The sequence below is a fragment of the Canis lupus genome, chromosome 18 (genome assembly GCF_003254725.2).
Source record: "Canis lupus dingo isolate Sandy chromosome 18, ASM325472v2, whole genome shotgun sequence".
Lineage (NCBI taxonomy): Eukaryota > Metazoa > Chordata > Mammalia > Carnivora > Canidae > Canis > Canis lupus.
The window spans coordinates 11129263-11146073 of NC_064260.1; the positions used below are offsets into that span (position 1 = coordinate 11129263).

At 41.2% G+C, this 16811-nt stretch overlaps 1 protein-coding gene across 4 annotated transcripts in view; it reads left to right on the forward strand.

Moving 5' to 3' along the window:
• Positions 1-16811, forward strand: part of AMPH (amphiphysin) — a 211202-nt gene that overhangs the window by 84686 nt on the left and 109705 nt on the right. For all 4 annotated transcript variants that reach the window (XM_025449343.3, XM_025449342.3, XM_049096418.1 and 1 more), the window contains exon 2: positions 8261-8341. In XM_025449343.3, the coding sequence (XP_025305128.1) occupies positions 8261-8341 (81 nt within the window). The remainder of the gene's footprint in view (positions 1-8260; positions 8342-16811) is intronic.

A 16811-nucleotide genomic window follows, 5' to 3' on the forward strand; every position in this document is an offset into this window, starting at 1 on the left:
AATTAGGGAATTATAGAGTTATCAAGGTGGGGAGTCTTCACAAGAGGAGGAAAAGTAATACTATTTTCTTTCTTTCCTCCTGTACTCCTTTTCATCTGTTTCATACCCCTCAGCACTAATAGCCAGCCCCTTCTTGACTTAGACAGTTTATAGTCCCACTTGAAATCCCAAAATCCTGGATAGAGCTTTATGAACTTTTTGTTCTACCTAAGCCAACATCTTTCATATTTATACTGTAGGTCAGTGTTTTCAAATTGCTGATTCATCTTCTGCTGGTACAGTGGGTAACTGAAGTCACAAAGACTGTCTGAGTAGTGTGTATAAAGGAATGTGGAACAGAATTGCTCCCTGGTGAATTGGCTGGGTGTAGAGCTTGCAGCAGCTCTTCCTCAGGTGGATTGCCACCAGTTCAGCACACATGCTTTCTCTCAAACATCTGGACAGTGGTAAATGGAGGACTATCTTCTCTAGCCAAGGAAGATGCAGATTAATACCAAAGGTGTAATGAGGGTGGAGGGTCTTCGTATTACCATGTGCAATATTGGCATGCTCTTGATAGGGGCCACTGAAGAAGGAAAATGTGGTCTCTCTCAGAGTGTTGAGATAACTTGAAGGCTTTAGTATGCTTCTCTGTCACTTTACATCACATTTTGATGTAAATGCTGTATTCTGGGTTGGGAACTGGAAGTATCAGGGTTCCTAGAAAGGTAGCTCTGAGACATGGTGGCCAACCCAGGAGGAGAGAGTAGGCACCTGGAGAAGAGGAGAGTGTTAGATGCCAGGGCCCACAATCCATTCATCTTTCCTTGATCGATATTCCTCAAGCTATTTTTTTTCCAGCAAGAATTATTTTTTTTAAGTCAGAGGACTCAGATGTCCTCAACTTTAAAGATGGGGAAGGATGGAGGAGAGCCAACTGTGGGAGCATGGTACCTGGCAGGTGGATGCACGATTGAAAATAGCCTGGCTGCTACTTACTAAATCTGCACCCTGGGGCCCTTCTCAGTTACCTCTGTTTCCTGTCCAGGCTCCAGAACTTTCTTTTCTACATTGTGTTCTCATTCTCAGTCAGCTCTGTCACAACTAGGGATAAACTTGCTCATGTGTGAGATTTGTACTCTCTACTGTGTGTTATTCTCCGACTTTTTAAATCTGCAGTTCACTCAAATGGACAGAAGGCTGTGAATATCCCCTCTCATCTACTTTTGCTTACTTCCCCAAAAGCATTTCCCAGAATTAGAGGACAGCTCATGCCAGCCTCTGAGAGAGTTTGAGGCCACGATGGCTCTTGCATTATTGAGATTTGCCAGAGCAAGGAGTGGATGCCATAGTGATCCAGACATAAATCTATAAAGGCCCAGATAGAGGGCAAAGTACAGGATCTTGACAGGTACATAAACCATACTGTTCATCTTGTTCTTCTCAATTTAGGGCACCTTAAAGCTGCTTCTTTAAGTCTTGGAGCACAGCCAGAAAGAAGTCAAAGGTCTAGGACTCTGAAGTTTGGCATGTGGTGGGGTGCCTGCCCATAGGACACTTCATAACAAGCAGTTCCCCTGCACTTGCATGTACCTGATGACCTCCCTCCTGTTCTAGGTGGTGGTGGAACTTCACACAGAGTCAGAGTGAGCCCTTGATAAATGCCCTGTGAATTTACACATGGATGTGTGGGTATCTGGACAGATGAGTGAATGAATCATCTGCACATGGGTGGGGGAGGGGTGCGGAGGGGAAGACCAACTCTCCATAACTTACCCAGATAAGAAGAGACCATAGTCATTAATGCAGTTGACTCCTGGAGTCAATGGATAATCTATACATAGTTTTACATGCTTTTTTTAAAAAAATAAATGCAAAGAGTGTGAAGACAGGGATGTCTCCTTGTTCAGAGAACACTAAATAATGTCGTTCTCTCCTTGACCTTGAGAGTCTGGTGTAAGGAAGCATGAATCACCCACACTTAAAAGTCTGTCCAGTCTGATCCCTCATCCAAAGCATGAATTTCTGTCAGGAATCCCAGTGGCCCATCCTGCAGAATTGCTTTAACCATCCTCCTTGCTCCGCTATGAAGCTGCACAGAAAGCATGTCTCCAACACCTCCATAGTCTTCCTCTTGAAATACCTGTGGTCTTCATCCTTGGCTCGTGCCAGCTTCTTCATATTCCATCATTACCATGGGCAATGGAAGATGGTGATGTTTTTCTTTGCCTTAAAACACCAACTATCTTTTTGAAAGCGACCAACATAGTAGCATTCCATTCCTAATGTAAAAATATTAAGAGAGGGTAATTCTTCTGTTACCTATACAGTAGTCAATATTTATTTGCTCTGGACCGCAAGGATTTGAAACTTGATTAGAATGGTAGCTTTACTGGATGGGGAAACTGCCCAAATCAAAGAATTTTGAATTTTTAGGGACCTTACTTGGCCACTTCATGAACAATTAACTGCTCTAGAGAATCGCTCTAAAAAAAGAATATGAGATTCACATCTTCGGAGCAGCGCATGCAAACCATGCTGGGAACTGACTGCTTTTGGAGACACTGGAGACACTTGAAAGAGGATTTATTAGTGAAAATATTCCAGGCTACCATATTCCTGCTATTCCTTCCTATTTAATTTTTTATCCGCCTCTGTCGTGCTGTCTTTTATGATCAGATCAGAACTTCTGAACTGGGCCCTGAGGCAGGAGGATGACACAGCCAGCCCTTAGGGGGATGTTTCAGAATCTCAGAAAGGAGAGGCAGTTTGAAAAAGCTTATGCAATTTAGAATGGGATTTTGCATTTTGAAAACAGCAGCAACCAAAGTAACAACAAAATCCTCTTGTTTCAAAATAGTTGAGTATCAGTGCAAATGAAATTGTCCTAAAATGAAATGCACAAGGCACAGAATGGCTGCCTTTGGCTTGAAGGTGGAAGGTGTTACCATGTTGTCAGAACCTGAACATCAGGTACAGGAATGCCTAGTCATACCCCTGTGGCATCCATGGTGCCAAACGTTCAGGCTTAATTGACATTTTCGAGGTAGTCAGTGGACAGTGAAAGCGAGAGGCCACCTAAGCTAGAAACTCACTGTCAGATCTCATGATGTAAAACAAGGAAGAAGATACTCTTCATCAGCTCAGTTCCAGGTTTCAGTATTTTTGTTGCCTTAAGATATTCCTTTATGCAGCACATCAGTTTTATCACCAATATTGAGGCTGCTGGAGACAAATCACAAAACTTGCTTCAGTGAGTCTTCTGGCTGGGCCTTCAGTTCTGTCCCCAAGTCCTGTTGCACGTTTCCTGTCCTTGCCTTTTCATAATCTCCCATCTGAACCATTTCCATCCAGAAACCCGAGATCATCCTCACATCTTCTCTGTCCCTACCCTGCCCGTGTCCTAAGCCAGTAAGTACTGTGGATTGCTCTTCTTAAAGGGTCTGTCCATCTGTTCCTGAGCTCAGACTCCATCTGAGTCTGATCCTGTAGTCTCTTAACTGGTCCCACTGTCTCTTAATCTGTCCTGATCACTGTCACCAAGGAGCACCGGTCTAATTGGGTGGCCCTCTCCAGGGAAAACACTTCATTGACTCAGCAGCCTGTAGGAGAAAATTAAAGTCATATAATTTCTTGTCTTGGGTGCCTGGATGGCTCAGTGGTTGAGCGTCTGCCTTTGGCTCAGGGCGTGATCCCGGGGTCCTGGGATCGAGTCCCACATCGGGCTCCCTTCTCCCTCCGCCTATGTCTCTGCCTCTCTCTCTGTGAATAAATAAATAGAATCTTTTTTTTAATTATTTATTTTTTTAAATAAATTATTTATTCATGAGAGACACAGAGAGTAAATAAATAAAATTCTCTGTGAATAAATAAATAGAATCTTTTAGATTCTATTTATTTATTCGTGAGAGACACACAGAGAGAGAGGCAGAGACATAGAGGGAGAAGGGAGCCCGATGTGGGACTCAATCCAGCATCCTGGGATCACGCCCTGGGCCAAAGGCAGACGCCCAACCGCTCTGAGCCACCCAGGTGTCCCAAATAAATAGAATCTTAAAAAAAATAAATAAATAAAGTCTTTAGTCTTGCAGACTAAGGCCCTCTCTGATCTGCCCTCTCCCTCCCACACCAGCCTCATCTACACTCACTATCCCTACATTTGGCTCCCTTTTCCGCCACTGCTCTCATGGAGTTTGGCATGTGGTCCAGTAAGTCACCTTCAGCTGGAGAGAGAGGTGAATAGATTTTCTTCTCTGCCTACTCTTCATGGTGATGTGCGTTCTTTCGTAGGGAAAATGTGAAACTTGATACATTTATTATGGATTCAAGCATTAGAAGATATCTGAAATTAGAATTAGAATTTGAATTAGAAGATATTTATTTCGTTCATCTGTTAGATGAATACATCTCTTCTCTGGCACCTCTAACTACTGGTTAAGCTCAGATAACTGCTAGGACAGTGAGCTCATTACCTCTGCCAATGAACTATGTAATTTCCAGAAAACCATGATAAATTTGTGCAAAAGTTTTTATTTATTGCTTTTACCGACCGATGCTAGCCCTTGACCTTGGTTTCTGATGGAACAAGTCTGATCCTTCTTTATCGTGATAACCCTTTAGATATCCAAAGACAACTGCGCTCTCTTCCTCTTCTCTTCTCCCTGGTAACATCCCCAATTAGATCAAATTTTCCTCTTACCTCAGGGTGTCATTTCTCTCTGCCTTTCTGGGGACTCCCTTTTGCTGGCTGCAGGTTGTCTGTGAATTCCTGTGTTTGCCACCTTGTCCATGGCAGAGAAGCATTCAGTCCGGCTCTCCCGGCTTATCAGCCTGGGGTGCTTTCCAGAAACATTACTTTGTCGACGCGTATCAACATATCCGCTAAAGTCATCCCTTATTTCTCCTGAAGGGCAGAAACCATGTCTTCCTAGCATCCGTTCTGTTGCATGTTGGTTGAAAGTTGAAATCATAAATTCATAACTTGTACAATTATGTTTTTGACTTAATTTTATCTCCATTGAATTTCATCTTCTTAGAGAATTTTGTCAGGATTTCATGAATCCTGATTCTCATCATGTAATACATCCAATATTCCTCCCAACCTCCAGCTTTTTGCCAATGTAAGTTTATGCTGTCGATGCAATTAAAATAGGAGTGAGGAGGTTCCTGTGAGAATCAGCTGAAATAATGGAATTCCCTGACATTGTGACTGGCTTGCAGAAGGTTCTCAGCAAAGGCCGGATCCTTTGCTGCTCTGTCCCGTGCCTTTCCTGACTCTCCTGTCACCAGGATGCAGGTGTGCTGTAACTCTCACAGGTCCTGGTCCTTCATTACTTTCCTTAGAAGAGAGGGCAGCGGCACCTGCTTCTCCCTCTCTCCTTGCCTCTCCCTCAGCTCGTGTTCTCTCTCTCAAATAAATAAAAATTAAAAAAAAAAAAAAGAAGAGAGAGTGTGGGCTTATTGTGTCATCCAATTACAATTCTTTCTTGACACCTAGGAGCAGTTTTTTGGGTCGTTTTTTTCTACTTTAATTATACTGTACAATTTCTAGAAATATGAAATGCAAGGTGTTGTGATTTAAAATTTAAATAATAGACTTTCAGCAAAGGGTTTGTGAAAAATCCTCTTCGCAGTCATAGATATACACCTTGGAAGATATGTCTTTCTTTCTTTCTTTCTTTCTTTCTTTCTTTCTTTCTTTCTTTCTTTCTTTCTTCTTCTTCTTTCTTTCAAGATTTCACTTATTTGAGATAGAACGAGGCTGAGAGAGAGAGAGCGAGAGCACATGTATGCTCTAGGGAGGTGGGAGCAGAGGCAGAGGGAGAAGCAGACTCCCCGCTGAGCAGAGAGCCTGATGTGGGGCTCCATCCCAGGACCCTGGGATCATGACTGAGCCGAAGGCAGATGCTTAACCTGCTGAGCCACTCGGGTGCACTGGAAGGTAGGTTTTTCCTAGAGTATGGTGGCCTTCAGGAATCTCGGATGAGAAGTGAGAATGACAAGATCCCATTTGCTTCCCACAAGAAGGAACAGGCTATCTGTGGGTGGGGACAGGGGTACCAGACTTCCAAAAGGGGATTTTCCAGAGCGTCTCCAGTAAGCCACTTACTGTGTCCTATTTCCTCAGCCATCATTACAGAATAAGAAGCAGCTGGGAGTGTTGGGAGGATGCAAGAGGTAACATGAATCACTTCCTGCGGTTTCAGGCTTGTAGGGGAGACTCGATGGACATCTGTCTCTTTTCTCCCACTCCTGAGACCAGAGCACCTTTGTACTGCAGGGAAAGAGGTGGGGCTGAAGTTCTGTGCTCAGAAGACTTTGAAACCCTTTCTTGACTTTTGTGAACTGCTGCCATCAGACGACGTGTTGGCACTTCTCAAAGACTCACCAGCTCTCAAGTAGCCAAACATTTATGAAATTAGTCAATTTTATGAATTAGGGGGAAAAAGTCACATAGTTTAATCCCGGGTACCTTCCCCCATTACTCTTGGTGTATATGTGTGGCACAAGAGGTCCTTTGGGAGGCCTAGCTTTAAAATGAAAAAAAAAAAAAAAAAGAAATTTTAAAAGGTAGATGGAATGAAGAAGCAATCAAGCAACATTTTCTTTCTTAAAGTTATTTTTACTTTTGAAACAAAAATATGGGAGTGGATGGGAGGAGATCTTGTAACAAGGCCAAGAATCCCTAAGTCATTGAATTTCCTTCTCTGGCAAGTGTGGCCAGTGTAATTTTGCTTTGCCCTCTCTCTCTTGCAACAACTGGCAACAACAAAAATAATAGTAACAATAGCTTGCATTTGCAAAACACTTCTAAGTTGTAACCGTTGTTACAGTTTTTCAAAAGTTAAAGACAACATTTTCATATAAATAATTTTCAATCCATTAAGGCGGTGTTTATGGAGTTTTTAAATTCTCAAATGACGTGGTGTTTGAGGTACTAGACGTGGAACTACTGAGCTGAGAAGCCAGTTTGGCTTTCAGAATCCCTCTGCTCTGTGCCCAAGTAACTTTTTTTTTTTTTTTTAAGATTTTATTTACTTATTCATGAGAGATACAGAGAGAGAGGCAGAGACACAGGCAGGGGGAGAAGCAGGCTCCATGCAGGGAGCCTGATGTGGGACTCGATCCCAGGACCCTGGGGTCACAACCTGAACCAAAGGCAGACGCTCAACCACTGAGCCACCAAGGTGCCCCCCCCCCCCACCCCAAGTAACTTTCTGCGGTCTCTTTTAGGAACTGCTTCTCTCGATATCCCATCCTGAGCTCTAGGAAGACAGAACAACTCCTGCTCAATCTTACGATATATAATGATTTTTCCAGGGATCTCTGCTGAGGCTACTCCTTCGGCTGGAATGCAATCTGCCACATTCCTGTCTGCTAGCATTTCCAGTGCAGTTTGAATGAGCTCCACAGAGCATTCCCTAAGAACCTCAGCTCTAAGGGATGTTGCTAATAATACTTTGTAACCCCTCATGTTGCCTATTACACCTTGCCTGTGATTTGTTATTTGGGAACCTGCCTCATTGACCCCATTAGACTCTTAGTTTCTCAAGATTAAATGTTGGGACCTTGTTGTATTTACCTTGATGTTTCTGGAGACTAGTGCTTAGCAAGGGGCTTTGCGCATTTGAGGGCATCTTTGAGCATTTAGTGGGTTGAAGCGCATATTGGAAGGTGGTGGGGAGAAGGTGCTATGTGCCTGGTTCCAGCAATTCTTTTTTTTTTAAGATTTTATTTATTTATTCATGAGAGACACACAGAGAGAGGCAGAGACACAAGGCAGAGGGAGAAGCAGGCTCCCTGCGGGGACCCCAATGAGGGATTCAATCCCGGAACTCCAGGATCACACCCAGGTGTCCCAGCTCCAGCAATTCTAATACCATCCCTATCAAGTAGGCTAATTCTTTGGTGGGATATCTTTGGTTCACTGTGTAACAAACAACTGCATACCTGTTCTGCATCGAGCATTGTGCCAGATGCTTTGGACAAGAAGACAGGACAGACCTTTGGCCTTTAAGTCACGTATAGCCTACTGGGGGAAATGGACGGATATGTATAGGTCGATACATGCAATGTAGCATTACATTGCTCAGCCTGGGAATGCAGAGCTGTGGTTAAAATCCCAGTCTGATCAACCCCAAGCCACTGAGCCAAGATGCTTCCAGAACAGAAAAACTAACTATGCTGAGTGATGTCTCCTCAGAAGAGCAGAACAGTCTTGCTTTGCCTGTTATTTGCAAATATTTTTAAATCAATCCATTTTGTCTTATTTCTAAACCAGGTTCTTCAGAAGCTTGGCAAAGCTGATGAGACGAAAGATGAACAGTTTGAAGAATATGTCCAGAACTTCAAACGGCAAGAGGTAAGTCCAGTTAGCTAGTTTGGGCCTCAATTTAATTGTCAAAGAGAGATACTCATCAAGAATGGCTTAGGGGGTTGGAAAGAAGGGGAAGTGGGTTGACAGTGTTTGGGTTTTAATGTAACCACAGTGCGTTAAGGTTGAAGAAGGAATTTTCTTTGGGGTTGGCGTTAACCTGAGGGTGACACTTGCTAATTCTGTAGACGTTCTTGTGGGAGGTGAAGGAAGAGGCAGTAGGCACTGTGGGAAGAAGACTGGCGTTTTAGACTCTCAGGAGATTAAGACTTTGCTTGTCTGGACCTCTTCAGTACAACTTATTGATCTAAAGGAAAGCTGCTGTTTTGGGTGATTTATAGCCTTAGTATAATAGAGTATAGGGAAACAGTAGTTAGATACTTCTGGCACTATTATTATAATTGTTGCATGCTTCAAGATCATGCATTCTTAACAGGGATTATATCTCCCCCAAGAGGGTGAAAATTGGTTCTTTGTGGGCAAAATGTACTCTTTTTATGTATCTACATCATATTAATATAGAGTATATCTATGGTATTAAAATTTCATGAGGGTGTGTGATGAGGGAAAAAAAATGTCTAAAAAGTCTCCATAAGGGAAGTGCTAATATGGACCAAGGTTGAGAAACATGGTTTGTAATGTTTGTTCTTTTGATGGGCCGCAGTGTGATCAACAGACACATGTGTAAAGAAACTCTTTTAAAAAATCATGTTTGTATCTTCAAGGCTTGGAGAATTGGCCAGAATATCACTCCTTGGAGAGTGTGCATAGGGTCCAGGTGGGGCTCTCTGAGGTTAGAAGCCTCTTATCTGGAGGTCATACGAGAGGTGAAGTGGGAAGAGCGCTGGGATGGTAGACTTTGGCAAATGGGATTTGGACTGGGTGATGATACATGAGGGCATGGATTTATTTTCCTGGTGTCATTGGAGCTACCAGCATCCACAGGATATTGTGGCCTTGGGGATGACAATCAGTAGTGTCGGCTTATCACAGGTTTCATTTTGCTGCCTTTGCCCGTTTGCAGATCTCAAATCCCAGACATTGCTTTCTTCCATATGTGTGCCACAGCTCCCGCTATTTGTCTAACTGCAGATATGCTATTTCTTTCCCTCACCAACATGGGTAATAAAATCCAGCAGGTATGAAGCCAGGTATCCCAGTCTCTACCAGAACATATTCCTGAATACCTCCCATTTCATCCCAAGACTAGGAGTGGACATGTGCAGATGGGTCCCCAATTTATTCTATGAGTCGTAGCAGTCTTACTCTGTCTGAAAATGAGGAAGGAGAGAAGGGAGTTGGAGAAGAAAACAGTGACAGAAATAGATCATGTCCAGGTAACAATATCATGGAGAGCTTTGGATTAATGAAGGTAGAAGAGAGAACTTCTAGAAAAATGTCAGATCCAGGCCCATAGGCTGACTATGTTGTCCTCGGGTCTCCTCCAGGAGGACAGATTCTCTATGTCCCTCATGTTTTCATTCCCTGAGTTCTCGTACATTCTCTTATGCGTTTGGATAACTCTCATACAGATCACTGTCTGGATTGCAGCAGCTTCACCCAGGACAACTTGTCAGTCAGTACCCTGTTACTCTGCAGGGCAATCCCAAATATCTGCTCTAAGGGGTTGGAGTTAGATAGCAGTGATTCAGATAGCAGATAGTTTTACCTGCTTGAGGATTTATACTCTACCCATTGAAACCTCGTCTTCCTGTCTGGTATGTCCCTGTGGAGCTAATTAGATCTTTGCTCTTGGATTTTTTTTCCTGTGCCACTTTTATGGTGTTTTGGTGCTGTTAGCACCCCAGAAGGCTAACCTTGGGAAGCATCGAGTTTAGGAAAGCATCTATGACGAGGAAGCACTTTGCATTTTCCAATTCTTACTGGTTTTTTTTTTTTTTTTTTTTTGGACTTTGTTGACTGAACCTGGTGAGAATTCTTTTTTTTGTCTAAGTACTAAAGAAAAGTACGAGAAGTTAAATCATCAGTTTCCTCAGTTAAGTGACCTGTGCCACTAGCAGCAGCAGCGTGGGGTGACTTTATAATGCTGCTATGCCATCCACTACAGTTATTATATATACAGTTTCAAGTGTTCAAGTTATAGAGCAAATCATATACTATCATTCTTGAAGACCCAACATCTTGGTCCTTATCAAGAATATTAGCAGATTGCAAGAACTGGGCAAAACTTCAAAATCTGGGGAAGTTTGAACAAGCAATTTATAAGAGTGAAACAAGTAGAATAGAAATGTAGAAATAGTATTTCTCAAAGAGTATCTTGACCCCTGCTTTGGCTCCCTTTGAAGCATTTTTCCATCAAAAACATCTTGCATTTGCATATACTCATTCTGATGTTTTTCTGTTTGTTTCTTTTTTTAAAAAAAGATTTTATTTATTAGAGAAAGAGATTTGTGAGAGACAGCAGGCACATGCGGGGGAGGGGCAGAAGTAGAGGGGGAAGCAGAGTGCCTGCTGAGCAAGGAGCCTGATGTGGGCTCCATCCCAGGACCCTGGGATCATGACCTGAGGGCAGATGCTTAACCAGCTGAGCCACCCCTTGTTTATTTCTTTTAATCAGAAACAATAAATTTATATTCATGTTAATACAATAAGGAGGTTTGGTACCTTAACCCTGTGTGTATAGTAGACAGAGAGAAGGAGAAAAGGAATGGTTGGGAGGTAGGTAGGAGAGAGATTTATCAATTTTCTGTAGAAACATATTAATGGTTGAGATGAATGGTGAAGGCTGAATGTTTTAATACTCTGCAGGGGGGAAAAGATATACTTTTAAGCCTCAGTATGTATTGGTAACCGATTCACATCTGTTTCAGATGCTGAGAAAGGTGTTTCTACATATGTGGGAATATTAACCTAGAAAGAAAGATCTACTAAGATTGTGGTGACCTCTATGGGTCCCATAGCTTTTAGTGTTAATGTAATGGTGAATCGTTACTCTAAAGGCAGAAGGTATCATCTACAGGCGACTCTAAAGATTTTATCTGACCCAGGAAATCTAGATTTCTTATTTTTTTTCTGTGATGACATATTTTTCAAATCCAAAAAGATACTATGTAGAGTATAAAATGAGCTATATTTGAATTTGTACCTTATAGTCACCTGATCATGCTCAAGTAGTACTTAATCAAAAGTAGATTGTTCTAGAATATTCTAGAAAGTATTCAAACATCTTGGGTCCTCGTGATGTTGCTTTTAAATTCCTTTTAGTAAAATCATGAATGTCCTCCTAGTGATTGACATATGCCCTGTTCATTCAGGTTGGAAGCAAAGATGGCAGCAGGTTCTGTGTTTGAACTCTCGCTTGAAGTTTAGCTTTTATCTTATTCCAACTCCAGGTTTTCTTTCTGATCCCAAACTTCTTTTCCTAAGAAGTGGTTTTTGTTAGACTCAGAGCGTGGATGAAGGATTTGTGTGCACTCTCTCGGTTGTCCTATTGGGCTCCCCGTTGCTGCGGTTTTGTGGTCTAGATTTCGTAAACCACTCAACTGGGACAAGGAGGAAGGGGAGAGTAGGGCAGAGCAAAAAGAAATAGAGTGAACTCTTCTGCCAAATACTCAGATTTTCCATGGTGACAAATGCCAAAGAGAGCAAGGATTATAGATATCCATCCAGTAGGAGCAACAAAGTCTCACTTCGACATGTCCTCCCCAAAGTGGTGTGTTTTTTTGCCCCCTTTCTATTTTGCCTGTCTTACCAGAGCCACCAACAAGTAGCAGAATTGATGGTGTGAACATTGCCTTATTTCACCTGGTAGCTGGCTAACGAACCTATTAATGAGCAGAGGAAAGGTCCCAAAGGGGAAGGAAGGTCCATGGCCTCTCTTCCTCCTTCTTGCTAATAAACCCGCCCATTAAGATGCTGTGCTTGTGGCAACCATACTGATTATAACAACTGAATAGCTCGGGCTGTTTGGGCCCAGATAACCCAACTATTTGGTCACATATCCGTGAGTACAGCTGTGAGCACCCACCTCGACTTACAATCCAAGAACACTACTTGGAATGAAGGGGAGGTGTGTCTCACCGCTCAGAGCTGTAGCTTTTCCTTCCTATTTAAACACCATGGCAGTGTGGTTCTGCTGTCTCTCTCCATGCCCAGCAGCCAGGAGCAGCCTCGCTTCAGTGTGATACAAGCGAAAAAGAAAGGAAAATGTTTGGACTTTGAAGTCCTCTCTAGTGGTGAGAATTTGGAGCCAGTTCTTCCAATTGTTAGGATCATCCAATGACCGAAAACTGGAGTCATGTCTTCTCCTTCCTGATCTCTCTGCAGCACAGGGATCCCATGTGATGCTTTTCATCTTTGTGTGTCCATAGGATCTAGTGCTTTGTACACAAGCTTTAAAAATACTTGTCAGACTTGAAACCAAACCTGGTGGTGGAAATGATCAATTAAAAATAATTTTTTTATAAGGGGGCATCTGGATGGCTCAGTTGATTAAGCATCTGCCTTCAGCTCAGGTCACAATCCCAGGGTGCTGGAATCGAGCCCTGCTGTGGGACTCTGCTCAGCAGGGAGTCTGCTTCTCCCTCTCTACTCCCCTCCCCCCGCTTGGGCTCTCTTTTGCTCTCTGTTCTCTCTCACTCAAGCAAATAAATCTTTAAGAAAAATAAATGAAAAAAATTTTCATAAAGATTTTTTTTGGGTGGGGGATAGAGTGTAAACATGAGTTTGGGCAGGGGAGGGGTGGTCAGAGGCAGAAAGAGGAGCAGACTCCCTGCTGAGCAGGAAGCCTGACACAGGGCTCCATCCCAGGATCCTGAGATCATGACATGAACCAAAGGCAGACGCTTAACTGACTGAGCCCCTCAGGCACCCCTGGAAATGATCATTTAGAGCACATTCTTAGAGCATGTTTTTATTTCTGGGCTGGAAAAGATGCTGAATATGTGCATTTTTGTAAGTAGTTTCATGACATTTTTTAATACATATGCATGCAAGTAATTAAAAATAAAACTTAAAGACGTTTTAGAAAATGTAAATACAAATATACTCCCACAGTGTGTTAATGTGAGGATAAAATTTTTTATTTATGGCAAATTGCATTTGCATTCTGAATTTTTTTTGCAATTTTCTTAAGCATACAGGCTAAGCAGTTACCTTAGAACTATTTCGTTTTACCACAGATAACTATGATCTGAATACATTAGCGTGTCCACTTTTTATTATACTAGTAGTGACTTCCTCTGAAGTAACCATTGCTTTAGTTAAATATGAGCCCATCTGTCTGTCTGGAGGTACCCATCCAATTCTAAAGGATGGTGTCCCAGCCTAGAATGTGGAGAACCTCAGTCAGCCTACAGAGCTTCCTGTCAGGTCATCAGACTTTCTGGATTCTGAGTAAGAACTAAAGGGGGCAAGTTTTGCCCTCCAGAGTAGTGTTTTTCACACTTTAGCTGCATCATCGCAGTACAGATTGCTGTGCCCCACCTCTGAGCTTCTGCATCAGTAGGTCTGGGGCAAGGTCTGGGAATGTGCATTTCTGACAGGTTCCCAGAAGATGCCAGTGAGGCTGGTTCAGGGGCAGCAAATTGAGGACCTGTGCTTGGTTTCTATTCATATCTTTGTTTTCTAGCACTTCCTCTGACTAATTCTTGAAACTTCTATCCCTACGTTAGATATCTATTTCAGTATCTTTCTGACAAAATATAGATAGAAAGTTGGTGGCCATGCCCTGAAGTATCTGTGATCTGTATAACTGTGATTTATGGAGAGGGTCTTCTCCCTAGCAGGCGTAGTTTTGGGAGCAGTGGCAAAATTCCTTTCTTCCCAGAGTTGTTGATCCAGGAAGCTGAATGCTCGGTGAAAATACATTTGCCCCTGTAAGAGGTAAAATATATGCTGCTCAGACCCTAATGAGAATGAGTTTAATAAGTCTCTTTCTAGTTAGTCAGGCTTAATAGGGGATAGTATAGAGAGTATTAGCACTCCAGATAAAGGATCCTGAGAAGAAAGCATTTATCTGGCCCCTTAGATATAAGGTCTTGAAAATAAAATCTTTCAAGGCAGCTGAAGCAACCATGGAAGAGAAATTTATAGCATTACATGCTTCTATTGGGAACAAAGAGAGGAAACGAATCAATAATCCGAGTTCCTACCTCAAGAAACTGGAAAAAGATGAACAAAATAAGCCTAAAGCAAGCAGAAGAAGGAAATCTAAAAAAGAGCAGAAATCAATGAAACTGAAAATAGGACAAGAATAGAGAAAATAAATAAAAAGCTGATTTTTTGAAAAAATTAATAAATTTGATAAATCTTTAGCAAAACTGACCCCCAAAGAGACACAAATTATCAATATCAGGGATGAAACCAAGGATATCACTATAGATTGTCTAGCCAGTAAAAGGACAATAAAGGAGATATTGTGAACAGCTTTGTTTGTTTGTTTGTTTGTTTTTAACAAGGACAGAAGAGTCACCCAAGGAAGAAAATGGCATATATAAAAATCAGAAGTTTAGAAAGAGATTACCACCTTTGAAAAATTGCATTTGATGTAATAATATTAATGTTGAGAGCTGAGTCAGGGGAGTGAGGGTGGAGATGAGCTGGGTAGGTAAATGGGCCATGAAGGGTAGGCCAGCCGACCTGCCTACTCTCCGTCCTTCCTTCTTTCCTTTCTTCCATTCCTCTTTCTTTTTTCCTACCAGCTTTAGTGAGATGTAATTGACGTATAATATTGTGCAGGTTTGAGGTGTACAAAGTGTGGATTTAACACACATATATTGCACTTATGTATTATCATGATAGTGTTACATCACCTAATTATGATTTCTTTTCTTTTTTTTTGTGGTAAGAACATTTAAAATCTAGTCTCTTAGCAACTTCAAGTGTATACCACAGTATTATGAACTGTAACCACCGTGCTGCACATTGGACCCCCAGAATATATTCATCTTATAATTGGAAGTTTTTACCCTTTGATACATATCTGCCCTTTACCCCACCCCCCCAGGTCCTGGTAACTACCATTCTAGTCTCTGTTTCTATGAGTTTGGCTCTTTTAGATTATATACATATAAGTTATAATATAATATATAGCATTTGTTTTTGTCTGACTTATTCTGCTTAGCATAATGTTTCAAGGTCTACGTATGTTGTTGCAAATGGCAGGATGACCTTTCTCATGGAAAGGCCATATAATATTTCATTATATATGTGTATATGTATATTAGTACACACATATATAAGTATTATATATATAGTATTCCATGTATATGTTCCATTACATATACAAACTCTCTCCACATCTTTTTTATCCATCCATTCATTGATGGACACTTAGGTTATTTCCATATTTTGACTATTGTGAATAATGACGCAATGAACATGGGAATACAGATATTTCTTTTAGGTCTTGTTTTCACTTCCTTTGAATATATACCCAGAAGTAGAATTGCTTTATTTTTTATTATTTTTTTAAAGAACCTCCATACTGTTTTCCATATTGGCGGCTCCAATTTACATTGCTGCCAACAGTGCCAAAGTGTTCCCTTTTTCCCACATCCTCGTCAGCACTTGCTATCTCTTGGCTTTTTGATGATTGCCATTCTAACATATGTGAGGTGACATCTCATTTTGGTTTTGATTTATATTTGCCTTATGGTTAGTGATATCAAGCATCTTTCCATGGACCTTTTGGCTGTTTGTATGTCTTCTTTGGGAAAAGTTCTATTCAGTTCCACTGCCCATTTAAAAAACTGGATTGTTTTGTTGCTATAGAGTTCTTTGTATACTTTGGATATTAACCCCTTTTCAGATATATGGTTTCCAGATCTTTTCTTCCATTCTGTAGGTTGCCTTTTCATTTTGTTGGTGGCTTCCTTTGCTATGCAGAAGTTTTTAAATTTGGTGTAGTCTCATTTAATTTGATGTATAACTTTATACTTTTAAATTTGATGACCACAATGGACCAATTCCTCAATGACCATAAACTGCCAAAATGTAATAAAGTGGAGTATCTGAATAGTCCTATAATCATTAAAGAAATTGAATTTGAAATTTAAAATCTACAAAAGAAATATTCAGGCCCAGATGGTTTCACTGAAGAATTCTGATATTAAAACAAGAATTAACACCAATTTTATGCAGTCTTTTACAGAAAGTAGATGTGGCCAGTATGATCTTAATTCCAAAACCAGACAATCACAGTGTGGAAAAAGAAAACTGAATATCCATATTTTTCATGAACTTAGACATATAAATCCTTAACAAAGTGTCAGCAAATCCAACTCAACAATGTTTAAAAGGAATTATAACCATGACCACCTAGAATTTATTCTAGATATATTAGGATGGTTTAACATTCCAAAATCAATCAGTACGATCCACCATATAAACAGCTTAAGGAAGAAAAAACCGTATGATCATACTAACTGACGTAGAAAAAGCATGAAAAAAATTTACCATTCATTCATAATGAAAATGCTCAGCAAATTAGGAACAG